The sequence below is a fragment of the Lytechinus pictus genome, chromosome 7, assembly GCF_037042905.1.
Source record: "Lytechinus pictus isolate F3 Inbred chromosome 7, Lp3.0, whole genome shotgun sequence".
In the NCBI taxonomy this organism is placed as follows: Eukaryota; Metazoa; Echinodermata; class Echinoidea; order Temnopleuroida; family Toxopneustidae; genus Lytechinus; species Lytechinus pictus.
In genome coordinates this window covers 48,696,994-48,715,123 of record NC_087251.1, presented here as the reverse complement: position 1 = coordinate 48,715,123, position 18,130 = coordinate 48,696,994, and the positions used below count along the sequence as shown (strand labels likewise).

The following is an 18,130-nucleotide window of genomic DNA, read 5'->3' as shown; positions in this document are numbered from 1 at the left end:
TGGCATTCATACCCATTTATGATTCTATGGCATCAAGTTACAGGTCCAGCGCATGATATTTTGATGCCGAGGGGGGGGGGGGGGGCACATCATATACTTTCCCTCAATATTCAGTTGACCAGGCCCAGACCTTTCTTTTTCATACACTTCCTGTCTTCCTATTTCCCATTCTTTCTTTTAAATTCTGCTATAGCATATGCCGGGAGGCCGCCCTATATGCTACTTTAGACTCCCCCTATTTCTCATACACAGCTCTGCTTTTTTGGTCTAAAATGAATGGCGTAATCACACTTTCTTTTAGTCTATTATTAAATGTTATAGTAAATAAAGTTCAAAATCACTTATCGATGATATTATTAAAATGACGGATATGCCCACTCACAAAATATTGCTTTTATTTGCCCTTTCCAAATACAAATAATGTCGGTTTTCGTTTATTTTTTAAGGAAAAAAAAGTGAATTCAGTGAGAGAAGTGAAGCATTCGATAGATCGTTTCATACCAAATTCGACTGCGAAAGTGACCGACCGATCGTCAAACACTATAATCACGTATTAAATTGCTGACCTGTCGATTATAGTTTGATACTATAGCAACATGCAGCGCGTGGATAAATCGGACAGTAAGATATTAGTAAAACATTACCGATTCTGACGGGGATTTGGCTTTTCATGAATATAAAGGAGGAATTAAATAGGAACGAGGTTGAGGTATACTTTCCCAACAGACCTTTAATATCCGATAAGAAGGGTGAAATTATAAATATGTATATATAAGATACATTTTTTCGGCATCACCAATTTTTCCAAAGGGTAGATAGCTCTGGGGAAACTTGATTTAAGCTACGCCTACCATTGTTCTCTTCATCCATTTCTTTCACACAATATTTAAATATAAAAGAGTTGCCAAAGCTGTAGTACATGTATAACTTCACACACACACACACACACACACACACATATATATATATATATATATATATATATATATATATATATATATATATATATATATCATCATCATCATCATCATATCAGCCATGTTCAGCCCACTGCAAGGCGAAGGCCTCCTCAAGTTGGTGCCAAAGGTGCTTGTCTTGTACTGAAGCAATCCAATTTATGCCAATAAATTTTGTGAGCTCGTCACTCCATCTCAATTTTTGTCTACCCCGATTTCGTGATCCTAGCCATGGTCTCCATTCTATGATGCGTTTGGTCCACCTATTATCATGTGATCTTGCAAGGTGGCCAGCCCATCTCCATTTCGTTGATTTAATTGCTTTGATTATGTCTATTACTCTAGTCTGGCTCCTAATCCATTGTATGGTTTTCCTGTCACGTTTTGATATCCGTAGCATTATACGTTCCATACTGTGTTGAGTGGTTTTTAATTTCTGTTCCATTTTCTTTGTTACAGACCAGGTTTCAGAACCATAGGTCATTGCCGGTATAGCGCATTGATTAAATACTTTTCTCTTAAGGCAAATTGGCATATTGCTCTTCATAATGTCATTGAAATTCCCAAAAGCGATCCATCCAGCTCTTGTCCTCCTTTTAACTTCATCCAGTTGTTCATGATCCATTGTGACGTGTTGCCCAATGTAGATATAATGATCTACTTTCTCGATTTCAGAATTATCCATTATGATTCTTTCCTCCTTAGCAAATTTGTTGAACATTACTTTTGTCTTTTTCATGTTGATCTTCAGACCTACTTTGTTACTTTCAGTGTTGAGATCGTTGAGCATATTTTCTAGCTTGTGGCCATCATCAGTGATTAGAATGATATCATCGGCAAATCTCAGGTGGTGGAGACACTCACCTTCAATGTTTAGCCCCGTACTTTCCCAGTCTAATTTACGTATTATTTCCTCCAGTGCAGCATTGAACAGTTTGGGTGAAATGGTATCTCCCTGTCGCACTCCTCTGTTAATGGGGAATTCATCACTGTCTTTGTGCAGGTGAATGGTTGCAGTTGCTTGGCTATACATTTCCTGAATGAGTTTGATGTAATTATGGTGCACACCTTGTACCTGTAAGGCTGTTATTACTGCCTGAAATTCTACACTGTCAAAAGCTTGTGCGAAGTCTACAAATGCCACGCACAGGGGTTGTCTGTATTCGCAAGTCTTCTCTAATAGTTGGTTAAGTGTGTGAAGATGGTCTGTAGTAGAGAAACCACTTCTGAATCCGGCTTGTTCCCTCGGTTGGTTAAAATCTAGGGTTCCAGTGATTCTGTTTGTTAGGACTTTTGTAAATAATTTGTAGGTATTTGAAAGTAAGCTAATTGGCCTATACATTTTAATATCCTTTGTGTATCCTCAGTTTCGTGTGGATGAGGATTATGATTGCATTGTTCCAGCTGTCTGGTGTTTGTGTTTTTACTAAACAGAGTGTAAACAGCTTGGCCAGCTGTTCCAGGATGACATCACCTCCATCTTTAAGGACATCCACCAGCACCTCATCACTACCTGGTGCTTTACCACGCTTCATTGCTTGCAGGGCTTTAGCAACCTCGTCTACTCCTACCGGTGGTATGTCCTCATCTGTATCTTGAGCAATGATTGGTGTGTCAACATGGACCTTGCTGGAGTACAGGTGTTGATAGAAATCCTTCACATGATTAATTATCTGGTCTCTGTCATGAATAACACTTCCATCCTCCCCTTTAATAGCTATCAGTCGTGATTTCCCACTGGAGAGTTTACGTTTGGTGGCTTTGTAGCTGCTATTATTTTTTATGATCTCTTGGACTTTTTTATGTTGAAGCTGCGAATTTCACTTTTCATACGTTTTCTAATGGTTTTGCACAATTCCATATATTCTATGCTATCCTTCTGTGTTGATACCTTCATCTGTCTCCTTTTTCTCATCAGATCAAGTGTCTCCTTTGTGATCTTGTCATTTGTTTGATTTTCCCTTTTCCCTGCCATCTCAAGAGCACAATTTTGGACAGTGTGATAGAATTTATCATAGATATCATTTACATCTTCCTGGTTTACTTCATCTTGAAGCACTTGGAATCTGTTCCTTAGCTGTACAATGTAGTTGAAACTCGTCCTTACATTGTTTAAGTTTGCCCACATTTAGGCTGGCGTTCTTCTTCCTTATTAGTTTACATCTTTCTAGCTTGAAATTAACATGCATTTTTGCTCTCACAAGCCTGTGGTCACTTCCAGTATTGAAGCGGTTTAGCACGGAAACGTCTTTTACGATGTCCGGTCTGTTTGTTAGAATGAAATCGATTTCGTTCCTAGTGGTGCCATTTGGGCTTTGCCATGTCCATTTTCGATGTTCCTTTTTCTTGAAGAAAGAGGTCATTACCTCAAGACCTCTGCTTAAAGCAAATTCCAGTAGACGATCTCCCCTATCATTCCTAGTGCCAAATTTTCCTAGCATCACCTCGCTATTATCTTCCATTTTACCAACTTTAGCATTGAAATCTCCCATAACTATAGTAAAGTTTGCTTTGTCCTCATCAAGTAGTTTAGCAATTTCCTCATAGACCATATCAACCTCTTCATCAGTATGGCTAGATGTTGGAAGGTATACTTGAATGATTTTCATGGTTTGTTTCTTGGAGATTTTTTGGATGATCTGGGATACTCTGTCTGAAGTGCTCTTGTAGCAAATGACATTGGATGCTATCGCCTTGTGAATAAGGAAACCTACCCTCCTATGCTACTTTTCTCCTTTCCCCTTGTGTACAGCAGATGTTGTAGATGTTCCCCGCGGCGTCTAACCTCACACAATCCGACTATGTCCCATGTGATGTTGCCTAGTTCTTTTTCCAGCTCACATAGCCTATCCTCTCCTAAAAGGGAACGTACATTATATGTACAGATGGTCACATCCTTTAAGGAGCCTGTCCTAGCCCAGAGATTCTTAGCACCCTCTGCTCCTTCCTTGCCACAACCGCTCCCGTAGCTGGGCAATCCAGAGCTGCTGGGGACTGAGGGCCGTTTCTTTCTTTGTGCTGCCATAGTCTTGAAGGGGGTGTGGCCTTGACTCACCATGCTGGCCACAGTTGCATGTTGGTGAGTTGTGGATGTCGTTGATCAATTATGATTCCTCCGCCTTTAGATGGCATTTCCTCCATCAGGGTCCCACTACCCTTTTCAGGTTACCCGAGTTTGCCAGGTTATTTTCCGCCGCCTGGGGCTCGGCGTTGGCGTTTGCTGGCAGTACTGGCTCACTTAGTAAATCAGTGTAACGCCACAGTAGCAGTCAGGTTCTGATACCCCTCCTTGGCTCATGACCTCACTATATATATATATATATATATATATATATATATATAGTAAAGAAATGGATGAAGAGAACAATGGTAGGCGTAGCTTAAATCAAGGTTCCCCAGAGCTATCTACCCTTTGGAAAAATTGGTGATGCCGAAAAAATGTCTCTGCCGGGAATCGAACCCGGGCCCCCAGCTTTGAACGCCGGTGCCTTAACCACTAGACCACAGAGACGGGTTAGTGGCTAGGGCGACCCCGATCCGATTGACCGTCAGATAGACAGATTTTCGACACTATACCAATTATAATTTCCTTTGTCGGGTGAAGGTGGGTTTCGAACAATGACAAGTCGCCATGCTTCAGCTGGATCAAAGCTATTGCTTTGATACAGTACATGTATGGAAGAAAGTATACATACAAATGTGTAAAGTTTTACATGTACAACAGCTTTGGCAACTCTTTTATTTTTAAATATTGTAAAGAAATGGATGAAGAGAACAATGGTAGGCGTAGCTTAAATCAAGGTTCCCCAGAGCTATCTACCCTTTGGAAAAATTGGTGATGCCGTATATATATATATATATATATATATATATATACGGGCGGAAATTTGTCCCAAAAGGTAGGGGGACCAGGAGCTGGAAAATTTGACAAGCAAAAAAAAACAAAAAAACAACAACAAGGTTTTCATCCCGAAATGTAAGGTCAATTAGTCCAAAATACATGTTTTATTTTTATTGTGAATGATAAATTTTTCTCCATCATGAAAGACCAAAAATAGTAGGGGGGACGTTTGATGTGTCCTCCCTACTATTTTTGGTAGGGGACGCATTCCCCCCTGGGATTTCCGCCCATAATATATATATATATATTGTGACTGGTGATAGAAATTAAATTCATTTCTTTCACAAGTCATAACATATTTGAATACAAGAGTTGCCAAAGCTGTTGTGCATGTATGATTTCTCACATTTATATATATATATAAATGTGTGAAATTATACATGTACAACAGCTTTGGCAACTCTTTTATTTAAATATTTTGTGAAAGAAATGGATAAAGAGAACAATAGTAGGCGTAGCTTAAATCAAGGTTCCCCAGAGCTATCTGCCCTTTGGAAAAATTGGTAATGCCGAAAAAATGTCTCTGCCGGGAATCGAACCCGGGCCACCAGCTTTGAACGCCGGTGCCTTAACCACTAGACCACAGAGACGGGTAAGTGGCTAGGGCGACCCCGATCCGATTGACCGTCAGATAGACAGATTTTCGACACTATACCAATTATAATTTCCTTTGTCGGGTGTAGGTGGGTTTTGAACAATGACATACGAAGTGTTCTCTTCATCCATTTCTTTCACAATATATATATATACATATATATATATATATATATATATGTGTGTGTGTGAGGGTGAGTGAGGGTGTGTGTGCGTGTGTGTGTGAGGGTGTGTGTGAGAGCGTGCACGCACGAGTGTGTAAGCACCATTATATTTTGCATGCTGTATGATAGCGGCGTTGCCATAATATTAAAGGGATGAATGGATACACGTATACTAAATAATGCCTCGTATTCACAAAAAATCTTTAACTGCTTGGTAATAATCCCTACAAGTCATTAATAACTGTAACATCATTCCTCAACTGAAAACTTCATTACTCTGAAAACAAAAATGATTAAAATATTACACTCATACGAAGTGGCGTTCATTAAATTCCCTTTTGGCTTATCTTAAATAAGATCTATCGATACATTGCCATCGCACAGCTAATGATGCGAAAGTTTTATGTCATAATGAGAGGAACAATTTTGAGGTGCCACCGGAGTAAAGTAATGCTTCTTTCCCCGATAGCACAAATCCATGAAATATGGCCTACGTGCTTAAATTTTGTAACTCCCTCTTTTAACCGATATCTATCCAATTTGTGGTCTCCTCGGCTTTCTGATATTGGGAAGGCACATCCGTCAAGTTCATTAATCGTCCAAATTTCATACTTTAAAACATATTTCTATATCACCACCGATCAGGGGCCCGTTTCATAAAACCTTTTATAATAACAAATTCATAATAACAATTGAAAGCTACTGAAATCATTCAATCTGATTGGCTTATAGTAAACTTTTTACAGAAATTTTCCATTTGTTATTTCAACAATTCTTCATGAAACGGGAAACATGAGATAGGTCGAGAAGATGAAAAGATGCATTGTGATCTACTGTGCATGCGCATCCCCTGCAGCCGCCAGTATATAGCTTGCATGCTATGTGCGAGGCAGATGAGCTAAACACCATTCTTGCATTTTAGGGCGTCAGCTGGCACAGACACAAACCGATTGATCTGAGGAAAATGGTGTCTGAGGCATGCGGGAAATTCATTTGGGAATAATTCACTATATTCGGAATGCAGGGAGATACAAATAAATCATAAACCTTTAAAACGCATTTGTTTTGTGGATATGGATTTATCGAACGGATATTGCAGATTGAAGATAAACATTCTTCTGAAGTTTTGATTTAATTTTAAGAAGAAAATTTGTTTCGAAACGCTGCAAAGACTTCTGATCATGATGATTTGGTGAAATGCAAGGCATGCATCTGGATAGTGTCACAGACCCATCAGAGATTTTAAATGTTTATTTGTATGTATCGTAAAATAAGAATAGTGTGTTTGATTTAAAGTTTTTTTCAGTATATGTGTGTTCATCAAAACGCCGGACCAAGAGGAGTTTCATCATTGATAAAATTTGAATCAAGATGGATAACTTGGACACTGACGATAATAACACTCAAGCTGTAAGTTTTGATGACGATGAGTTATATCGGAGGAGAAGGCTTGCAAATGGTACTCATATCGTGAGCGAAGAATCCGGATACGCCTCGCCAGAACCAAACCACTACCAGCACCCAAGCAGTGAAATCACTGGAACCTCGAAAAAACAGATCAGCAGACGATTTGCCAGATGGCGCCAAAAAAGAAACGTGTGCTCCATGAAACTCCAGCGAGGAATACGCGCTTCTATTGTACGCGCCGCGTTCCTTTTCCACGGACTGGCTGCGATATTTTGCGTAGTTTATACGTCACAGAACTCCTATTACTGGTTCCTTGCAATAGGTTTCGTCTTTCTTGCCATGGAGATGGTTCTAACGTATTCTTTCAATGATGACGGAGAATGGAAATGGTAAGTATATCGCTAAAGGATAAGCAAATTACTTAGAAATTATTCGCGATAACGGTAAATATGGAGGTGAAGTCGAACTGAGATGCACTTTGTTTTAAGTTAAAGGGTGATTCCATGCTTTCGTTTTTTCTGTCTCTTTTGTCAGGGACCTGGGAAGCGGGGGTGCTGAAGCACCCCCATAAATTTTCCTGGGGGTGCTGCGTGTATTATTTTCCATAGGCAGCACCCCCACGAAATCAGGTTCCCTTTGTATTTTTTTATATTTGTTATAATGGACATAATTACCCCATCCGACAATCGCAAATCATTTACATAGTCTTTCACATATTCGTATAACGCGACTCAATCAAGCTCCGGCACTCCGATACAGACGTGGTCGCGCGCGATACGTGGTGATAACCATAGTTTACACACTACTCGATAGCAGGGAGGGACATGGGTGTGGTTGGACTTGAAACTTCCAGGTTTTATGTCCAATCAAGTGTGCGCGCGCCCGACCGCTTTTTTTTTTTTTTTATAAACAATTACAAGTCAGACAATAGAAATCAAATTTCACAGTCTTTTTCGCCCTGCCCCATGGCCCTGGGAAGCTGAAGCACCCCAAAAAATTTGGGGGTGCTGCATGTGTTATTTTCCATAGGCAGCACCTCCTCGAAATCTAGAGGTAAGTTGATAAATGACAGAAATGTAATGAAAATGAACGACGTTTTGTAGAACTCCTCCCCTTCAAAATTGTCTGACACAGTACTTAAAATAGTGTTTAAATTCACCTATTTTGAGATCGGAATATCAAATATTTTCTGCTCGCGCTTCGTGCTCGCATTATTGATTTTTATAATAAAAAAAATATTTACAATGCCCAGATACTAAGTCTAACTCTAAACACGTGCGCGCATGTTTATTCAGATACGCAGCTTGTTTTGGGGCTACTCCGGGCTAAAAATATTTATATCAAATACAATTTTATGAAAATCTGATAACAAATAGTTAAGTTATTTAATTCTAAAGTTTAGCAATATTTATGAAAATGGTGATATGCATGTCGTCATGAATATTTAATAGGTGGATTGACATGTGCGGAAATCTGTCCCTAAAGGTAGGGGGACCAGGGCCTGGAAAATTTGACAAGCAAAACAAAGAAAAAAAAAGTGTTTCACCCAAAATGTAAGGTCATTTAGTCCAAAAGGTATTATTTCGATTGTGTAGTGATGTAGTTTTCTCCATGAAAGACCAAAAATAGTAGGGGGGACATTTGATATTGTGTCCCCCTACTATTTTTGGTAGGGGGACACGTCCCCCTGTCTCCTCTGTGATTTCTGCCGATGTGGGTTGAAGGTGTCACATCCCCACTATCATGTTTCTTGTGTTATTACATGGAATAAAAATTGTTTCATTTTTTCATACCAGTGTGAATGATATGTCTCCCTTATAATGAAATAAGTTGCAGCGAAGAATATCTAATGGACTAAATCAGTTGTCAATTCAACTTTTTTTGGTTCTTGAAGGGAAAATATTAAATAAACATAATTTTATATAATAAAATACAAAATAACAAGTGGGGATATGACATCAGTTTGCTCATTGAATATTAATGAAGACATGCTTAAAACACCGGAATAATGCTAATCTTTAAAATGCAATAACTGTGATATTCCTTGTCGGATTTTGATCAAATCTTTATTCTTATGTTTGTCTGATTTTTCTTTATCTGTTCATACCATATTAAATTCAGTGTGGAGTTTCAGATCACAATGTCAAAAATTTTCTGCTCGCACTTCGCGCTCACATTGTAAGAATATATCCAATTACCCATCATTTTCTTGATTTACAAATCATGAATAGAATGTCCCAATTATAGGTCTGAAATCTCAATTTGTTTCCGCTCGCATCAATTGTATAGTTATATATCTATCCTGTTCATGATTAGAAAAGTGCTAAAGATGTCCTGTTTTTAGGTCTGAAATCTCATTTTTAATTTCGCTCGCGCTTCGCGCTCGCATCATTGTATAGTTATATACCATCCTGTTCATGATTAGAAAAGTGCTAAAGATGTCCTGTTTTTAGGTCTGAAATCTCATTTTTAATTCCGCTCGCGCTTCGCGCTCGCATCGATTGTATAGTTATATACCATCCTGTTCATGATTAGAAAAGTGCTAAAGATGTCCTGTTTTTAGGTCTGAAATCTCATTTTTAATTCCGCTCGCGCTTCGCGCTCGCATCAATTGTATAGTTATATACCATCCTGTTCATGATTAGAAAAGTGCTTAAGATGTCCCGTTTTTAGGTCTGAAATCTCATTTTTATTTCCACTCGTGCTTTGCGCTCGCATCAAGTGTATAGCTATATACCTATCCTCTTCATTATTAGAAAAGTGCTTAGAATGTCTCGTTTTTGGGGTCTGAAATCTCAATTTTGTTTCCGCTCGCACTTTGCGCTCACATCAATTGTATAGTTATATACCTATCCTGTTCATGATTAGAAAAGTGCTTAAGATGTCTTGTTTTTAGGTCTGAAATCTCATTTTTATTTCCGCTTGCGCTTCGCGCTCGCATCAATCATATAGTTATATACCTATTCTTTTCATGATTGCAAAAAGTGCTTAGAATGTCCAGTATTTAGGTCGGAAAGTCAAATTTTCAGCTCGCGCTTCGCGCTCGCATTATTTGATTGTTGATATATGTAACGCCTTAATGGGTAACTGCAAACAGTCCTTTAACACTTCCCTTTCGATCAGACTAGAGCGTATATCAAAAATATCTGCTCGCACTGATCACGTTCGCAGTTATTATTTGCTACATACGCATCTTAATGTTCAGGACCACAAACATTGCTCAAAATGTTCAATTTTTCAGGACAAAAAACATGAAATCCCCCCCCCCCAAAAAAAAAAAAGAGCTCGCGCTTCACGCTCGAGTTATCTAATTATATATCTATGTTCTTTTATAAGAAGAAAGCTAAGAAATGACTGTCATATATATGTATGTATGTATATATATATATATATATATATGTGTGTGTGTGTGTGGGGGGGGGGGTTGGTGGGTGTGTGTGGTGCCCTTATAGGTGTGTGTGTGTGTAATTATGGAAAACTCAATTGTGTCCCCTCCTCCCCCCACCTTTGAGAAGAGATTTCAGCACCCCCACTGAAAAAATCGTTCCCAGGTCCCTGTCTTTTGTTTTATGTTATTTTTGTGTCCCGTACGATAGCGTTTGACATGATTTTTCATTTCAATTGCAGAGGTTATGTAATCGATTCAAAATAAGTCTGGAAGATTTGTACCTCTTCTGGTAGTACTTAGGATTACCAAGGAAATAATAAAAAAAGTATTCTTTTATTTTCATGTCAAAATTGTTCATAGTTAAATGTAAGACACAACATGGAATCGCCATATAATAATTGCTTCACACAATGAAATAGGGATTTAAGTTTGAATCCTAATTAATGCACTGGTAATGCATTTTGGGATTGAATTAAAGTGAAACATTTGCAAAATTGCACCCCTTTGTTCTAGTCCTATGACATTCGCTCCGGCGATAATTGCTCCGCTGTAAATTTCACACACTAATGGAATGGCCAAATTCAACCCTGGATCTAACACTATGCCCTGTCCTAAACCTGGCCCTAAACCTAACATAAACCATACTACAACCCTAACCCTATATCTTAGACCAAATAAAGCCCAGAGCAATTGTCGCCGGAGCAGATGTCGTTTCTCCTTTGTTCTTGTTTGCGCCCTATCATATGGCCGAAGGGAAGGGGGGCAAAAGTAAAAAAAAAGTAAACAAATAAAAATTGGTGCGCTGCGCGCTACAATTATAAAACAGAATTTTAAATGGACAATTGTGTATGTAGTATTTTATTCCAGGTTTCATGGTTTTATAGTGTTTCCCCAATGCCTTTTAAACCTACATTTGCATTGCATAATTATATACAAGTTATTAATATTATTGGGGGGAGGGCAAATCGATATGTTCTCCCCACCCCAATATTTTGATGGGGGGCGATCGTCTCCTGCCACACGGATCGACGCCTTTGTTAAAAGGAACAACCTTGCCCTTTCTCTAATCTAAAAACTTTTGTTCAGGAAAATCGACAGGTTTTTTTCCCAATAATGTGAATTATTAATTGCAGGTGAGAAGTACATAATTACTCTAAAGATACATAAATATGTGATCCTGCATTGTGGTTGTACCAAGCCCTACAATTAAAATAATAAACTCATATTTCTGAGTAAGTTGATGTGTCATTTATAAAGGATTTTTTTTACTATACAATGATCCACACATTACTTGTAAAAGGAGACATAATTTAGAATGAAGACTTACTCTTTGTATTGTTTTGCATCTGATCACCTTTACATGAAGTAGCTGGAAAAAATGAAAGGAAGAAAGTCATAAAGTAACTTAAAAACCATCACATATTGATAAGTTATTTTTTTAAACCAATGTCACTGTCAATTGTAAAACAATTATCTTACATTGTTGTGCTTAACTGGGAGTCATCCAAAACTAATTTAAAGTAAAAAAAAAGGCTTGTTCAAAAAATTATAAAGAAAAAAAAACTGGTCGAAGTTTGACAAATTGCCTCATGTAACTAGTAGCACTTAGTGAGTTTATCATCAAACAAATCCCTCATCCTGGTAGGTCATGAAAAAAAAGACGGGGGACAAAAAGATGTGTATTAAAATATGGCATTAACATTAAGAATACAAGATACACGATACAAGATGAATAAATTTGGTTTTTGAAAAAATACGGTTACAAAATGCCTAGACCGGCAATTATTTATTTACAATAGGTAAACACTTCACTAGCAGATAAACAATTTAAATTAAGAAGATGTAACTTCAAAACTTGGTTATTGATGTTCCATTAAAATCAAAGTTAACGCATGTAAGATAAAAAGGAATAGAGGAAAACTGATTTTAAACATGAAGAGTAATCAAAGATTTGCATTAGTATGTTGCGGGAAGCGAACGATATTTTATTTTACAAAATACTTGATTAATTTGTGGAACACGATTGAATAAAAATAAACATTGCAAAGTAGTTCTAAGTTTGTTTCAATTCATGTAAAGCTATTTGAAATGTATGATTCCTCTATGATACTGACCAGTCTTATCTCGCCAATGCATCCATCTGTCCACTAACCATATAATTTTCTAGGTCACTGACAGAGATCATTGACATTGACATGCTTGAACTACCTTCCATTTCTATTGTTAATTAATGCACATGCCTTACCTGTTGCTATGCTAGAGAAATGTCAGTCAAGCTCGTTATACATGTACCAATGTTACGTAATTGCGACCAGTTTACTCTGTTATTCAAATGAACTTATCTTCTAATGCCTACATTTCTTCTCCCTCTTCTCCATCTACTGTATGTTTATTTTCTACTCTTAACTTTCTTAATTATATGCAATTACATATGATGTCATTACAGTACGTAACTCGTTATTTATTTGTATCTGGCTGCCCCAACTCAAGCTCTGCTTTCCGGGTTTTCGCCTCCTTCAAAATTGTGTCGAAATATATACTGCATTCGTTACTATGTCAAATATTATTTTGTATCTGTTTGAAGGAAATAAATGTGATTTTCAATCAATCAATCAATCAATCAATCAATCAATTTTTCTTTAAAATAAGAATGACAGAATTTCAAGTGGTTAATGCATGTAAATGGCAGTATTAACATTTGACGATTTTCTATGACAATGGCACCATACTTTTCAAAATTAAGATGGAACATTTTGAAGATAAAACACAATTTAACATTTTGCATTTCTTTACCCAAAGAAAAATACGTCTATGGCCTCTACATTTATTTTATTTCACTAAAAATATGTGACACTGGACTAAGGTGGCTTCAAATTGTCATGGTAATAATATCATAATCATGATAATGGAAGGGGGTAAAGTGTATAGACAACTCCCTGGCGCCAAAAAGGTAGGCGTGTTTCAAGAAATACCGCTTTGAAACAGTGTCAGCTCCAGCACTGAACTAAATAAAGAAATTAACCAGTTAAAGATCCGTGGATTTCTTTTTGTGATTAATTAAAATAATCATTAAGAATTTCGACGAATTGCTCTCAATACTGTTTGGAAAAAAAACCCCAAAATAATCTCAATCAAACAGCTAATTTAGCCATGCTTAATAATGACAATTTGACAGTGCTGTCTTCGGATGATACAAATGCTGCTTATTAATTCCACCATGTCCTTTGGATTACAGACAGTAACCTTTCAATAAGCCTTGCCGAATCCAAATCGATGAGCAATAAAGTAGAGACTATATGAAAGATAGCGATATTTGTTACCATCGCCTCTACAAAGGTGTTATATCTTTTGTCCCAGACCGACGCCTGTGTTTTTGCATGACGACATGGATCAATATTACAACGAAAGCTTCTCATCCGCGATATTAATTTGAAATAGGACTTTTAACCAACTCTGCCATGAACTGGTTTTTATGGAGAAATAAATTTGAATCAGTTGTTTTACTGACATTTACAATTGTTTCATTAAGATGGATGGCCTGTATTTGCGAGAACGTGCAGATGAAGATATATCAATTCGCATTTCTCCATACTATGATTGAATTCAACTCGCCCCTTTTCCCCCTTTCAATACTATTTTGATATTTACGATACAGTATGTACACATTTTACATGTTCAAATTACATGTAAATTAAAATTGATTGGAATAAAAGAGTAAAGTTAAGTTGTAGGTTTAAGGCTCTCCTATGATAAATTATGAGTTAAAATGCTGAAATAATTATGTAAAATTTAGAGTGTCTTGGCGTTATTTGAATCAAGTAAAACCAACGTAAAAGCTTAAAGGGGAATCCAGCCTTGGCCATTAAATGTTGTGTTGGGAAGGATAAAAATAAATTAAACAGAGTGGTGAAAGTTTGAAAGAAATCGGACAAGCAATAAGAAAGTTATAGCTGCTTTAAAATTTAGATCACTAATACTATGTAGATTTCAAATTGGCAACTGGGTAAGTAAATTATGACAAGGGGCAAGGACAACTTTTCCATAGGCCATGTACTTTATTATCAGGGATTTGTGGTTTTCTCCTAAGTACCCATCCCCCTGGGGCAGTAATCTAAATATAACCCAGGTAGTATATTGTTTTATGTCCTCATGAAAGAAAAATGTAATTTTAAATAAAACTTTTGGAAAAAAATCACATTTTAGCCATAATATGTATTGGAGTACATGGAAGAGTAGTCCTTGCCTTACGTCACTATGACATCACATATGTGGCCACTTTGAAGTCTCCATGGGTATAGTGATTACCGATATTTACAACTTTTAAAAATTCATAACTTTCTTGTTGTTTGTCCAAGATTGTTCAAACTTTCACCTATCGACTTGTCTGATTTTTCTTTTTCTTATAAAAACAAGTTTTTATTTGGGTTGGATTCTCCTTTAAATTTGATGGTACCTTTTTGGAAAAGACCAGTTCGGAGTTACCTCATGGGCAATTTTGGTCAAATGACCCTTCATTTATTTCATTATGATAAGCAGATTTCAAAGCAAGATATTATGTAAGCATGCCTTACATAGCAGAATGCAGAAATTGCATAGACCAGGTGACTAAAATAGCACACAATGAACACTCTATGAAGGTATTTGTTGCATTTCTGCTATGAATGCATTAGCATGTTGTTATATCAATGTACTTGACCAACTGGGAAATGACAGTCGCTAATGGACGCATTGTTGTTATTTTTGGTGGATCTAATAAAAAAAAACCGAATTCAAAAGAATAATCAAGACATCAAAGTTGGTGCTTATCTCATTAGATATTAAACCGCCATGTCATTTTAGTACAAATTACCTTTTTCTGATCATGCGCTGAATGGACATCCGAGTTGGCCTATTGTTAGCACCCAAAAATGCTCATTTGCGCCATAAAAAGGTGCAACGTTGCCCTTTTTAATGGGGATGGCATTTTACACGAAAATGTTTCAAATCTCTTCACCCTTAAGAGTGCATAATGAAGCTAACCCCACCTTCAAAGGTGCATCACGTATTATCCAATCTCTCGAGGTACTGTAAATCTATACCAACCCTTTTTATCGGTATATGAAGAGTCCAAACCTTTTGTTGAAGGTGATAAGGATGATGAACGTTCCTGTTTCACAGGAATAAGGTATTGACGACAATAAATCAGGCTTGAACTCTAATTTGAATGGCTTTAGAATCAGTTCTTCCCTAATTTCAACTCTCTACAGGTTCGTTCCGTCTTCACTCATTTACATGGCTGTAGTGGTGCCGGTGGTGTGGTTCATGGAATTGGGCTCTTTAAAACTTCGTCTGGAAGTCAAAGAGCGTCTCGGACTCGGTATTGGCTGTCCAACCAGCATCTCATCAAGAGAGATCAGTGGGTTTCTATGCCTTAATAACGATTCTTCATCAGCTGCCGACGTTGTCTCACCCCTCGACGAGGTATGGTATCATTGTAATAGTTCGGTGCAGGAGTTTTTGCACTGCGACGCAGAACGCCTTCAAAAACACAGAAAATCTATTTGAATTGCCCATCATGACAAAGAGCAACCAAGAAGTCTTTGTCGAAAATTGGAGAATCAAAACAGCGGCTTCGTCCTGGACTCTGGACAAACGAAAAATTAGCAATGTTTCGTCAGCTCCGAAACTTAAGGGGATGCTCCGGGCAAAATATATTTATATCTAAATAAATAGAGTAAATTCTCTGAGCAAAATGCTGAAAATTTTATCAAAATCGGATAACAAAATAACGAAGTTATTGAATTTCAAAGTTTACCAATATTTTGTGAAAATAGTTATATGCATGTCATCATGAATATTTATTTGGTAAGCTGATGATGTCACTTTCCTTTTTCTTATGTTATTACGTGAAATCATAATTGTTTCATTTTTTTCATACATTGTGAACAATATGCCTCCTTTATAATGAAATAAATTGCAGCAATGAATATCTGATGCATTAAATCAGTTGCCAGTCCATTTTTTTCAGTTCTTGGTAGAAAAAAATTGAGTAAACCTATTTTCATATAATAAAATACAAAAGAACAAGTGGGGATATGACATCAATTGCTCATTGAATATTCATGAATACATGCCTAGAACTGTTTCACCGAAATAATGCAAATCTTTATAATGCCATAACCTTGTTATTTATTTTCCGATCTTGATAAAATTTTTAGTGTTATGTTCGTCTGATTTTTCTTTATCTGTTTATACCATATTATTTCAGCCCGGAGCATTCCTTTAAGACAAAAGTGCTGTTCCGGTTCACCAAATTTCGACAAAGATCTCAGCTGTTCATTGTCATTTGACAGCCATTTTTATTATATTTACGCTATTCTTAAATTCGTTTTGCGCCGTGATGCGAAAACTCCCTATTGTCATCTAAAATGTGCCAAAAAGTACTTACTAGCCATATTAAAAGAATCATGCAAACGCGCTGCTACAAGGAGAGGGGGGATACCCCATCTTTTTATATTTTAAGTAGAGAAAATGAGAAGATAAAAGAAGGAAGAGTATAAGAAAGACAAGTCTCATTTTTACGAAAGTATTTTTTCTATAGCCAACGTAAAATAGAAAAGAGCTTTAATTGTTAACATCCGGTAAACCATTAGAGTTTGGGGGAATTCATTTTTCTAGTTATATTGTTGGGTGTTCCTTTTAAACAGTTATCTTATTCAACCATGCTAATATGATTTCCCTTCCTATTTTTTGTTTATTTGGTCCATTTTTTTTTTTGCTTACAGCAAGTATACGGCATGCAGCAACTCTTCTCAACAACGTTGCAACAAACTCTTATGTTGATTCTCATTGTTGGCCGCTGGATGATGCCTCGCGGGCAACTAACACGTGATCAGCTCTCTCAGCTCCTATTGGTCTACATCGGTATGGCCGCCGACATGTTGGAATTTTCATTGGAGACATTGAAACTCGACGCCATCGCTTGCCACCCGGATATGTTTTACGTCATCCTTGGAATCTGGTCATGGAGTCTTCTGCAGTTCACGCTTGGCCTGACCGCCACCAAGGCTAGGAAACGTCGCGTCTTCGGAAAGGTGTCAAAACCTGACGATGACGTCAAGATGCGGTTAAAGTTGCAACAGACGGCGATGAACATCTTCTGCTGCGGCACGGAGACGTGGGCGCTAATGACCAGCGTCATACTCCAAGACGGCCCTTATCTTTTCATCCGACTTTATCTCATCATCAAGTTTCGCATTTTCGACCAGTCTATGATCTTCTTTACTTGTAAAAACGCCCTGCTGCTCTTGCTTCAGTTTTATAGGCTTTTCGTCATCATCTCGGAGACGAAGAAAGCCCATGCGATTTCGATGAGGAGACGGCAATCGATGCCCATGGACATGCGATCACATGATCTCTATGGTCGTCGACCACGGAATGGTAGCGTTTTCTCTATCCAGCCAATACCAACAGCAAATGGAAATCATGGCAACGGTGACGTTGGAGTCCGGTAAATCCGAATCGAAATGCAATAAACCTGCTCAAATATATGTAAATACGTGTATGTTGCAACGTATGACATTCATTATAATGTCAAGATAATTCTGTGTATGAAACGATTCAGACAAGTCATGATATAATACATAAGATATTTGGAAAACTGAAAACATTGAACAGGGACGACAACCGTAACTATCAGAGATAAACGAGATACGAAAATGAAATAGTCGTGTTTATACTG

At 37.4% G+C, this 18,130-nt stretch overlaps 2 protein-coding genes across 2 annotated transcripts; one reads left to right on the top strand and one right to left on the bottom strand.

The window, feature by feature from the left end:
- Positions 1-2,299: 2,299 nt before the first annotated feature.
- LOC129271950 (craniofacial development protein 2-like) lies at positions 2,300-4,014 on the bottom strand. Its single transcript, XM_064101533.1, has 3 exons — positions 3,671-4,014; positions 3,162-3,530; positions 2,300-2,585 (listed from the first exon to the last, which is right to left on the bottom strand). The coding sequence occupies exons 1-3, from the start codon at positions 4,012-4,014 to the stop codon at positions 2,300-2,302; spliced, it is 999 nt and encodes a 332-aa protein (XP_063957603.1).
- Positions 4,015-7,057: 3,043 nt separating this feature from the next.
- LOC129265650 (transmembrane protein 26-like) lies at positions 7,058-17,924 on the top strand. Its single transcript, XM_054903620.2, has 3 exons — positions 7,058-7,411; positions 15,657-15,870; positions 17,175-17,924. Exons 1-3 carry the CDS (start codon positions 7,221-7,223, stop codon positions 17,901-17,903), a joined length of 1,134 nt encoding a protein of 377 aa, XP_054759595.2. The 5' UTR covers positions 7,058-7,220; the 3' UTR covers positions 17,904-17,924.
- The last annotated feature ends 206 nt before the right edge of the window (positions 17,925-18,130 follow it).

Excerpts from the sequence above, each read along its gene's own strand:
- LOC129271950 (XM_064101533.1), bottom strand. The coding sequence starts at position 4,014 with ATGGTGAGTCAAGGCCACACCCCCTTCAAGACTATGGCAGCACAAAGA. Across the intron at positions 3,531-3,670 it reads GAGAAAAGTAGCATAGGAGG|CCATACTGATGAAGAGGTTG; the intron begins GTAGGTTTCCTT and ends TCCAACATCTAG. Across the intron at positions 2,586-3,161 it reads AATACTGGAAGTGACCACAG|CAAGGTCCATGTTGACACAC; the intron begins GCTTGTGAGAGC and ends CCTGTACTCCAG.
- LOC129265650 (XM_054903620.2), top strand. The coding sequence starts at position 7,221 with ATGAAACTCCAGCGAGGAATACGCGCTTCTATTGTACGCGCCGCGTTC. Across the intron at positions 7,412-15,656 it reads GATGACGGAGAATGGAAATG|GTTCGTTCCGTCTTCACTCA; the intron begins GTAAGTATATCG and ends AACTCTCTACAG. Across the intron at positions 15,871-17,174 it reads TTGTCTCACCCCTCGACGAG|CAAGTATACGGCATGCAGCA; the intron begins GTATGGTATCAT and ends TTTTGCTTACAG.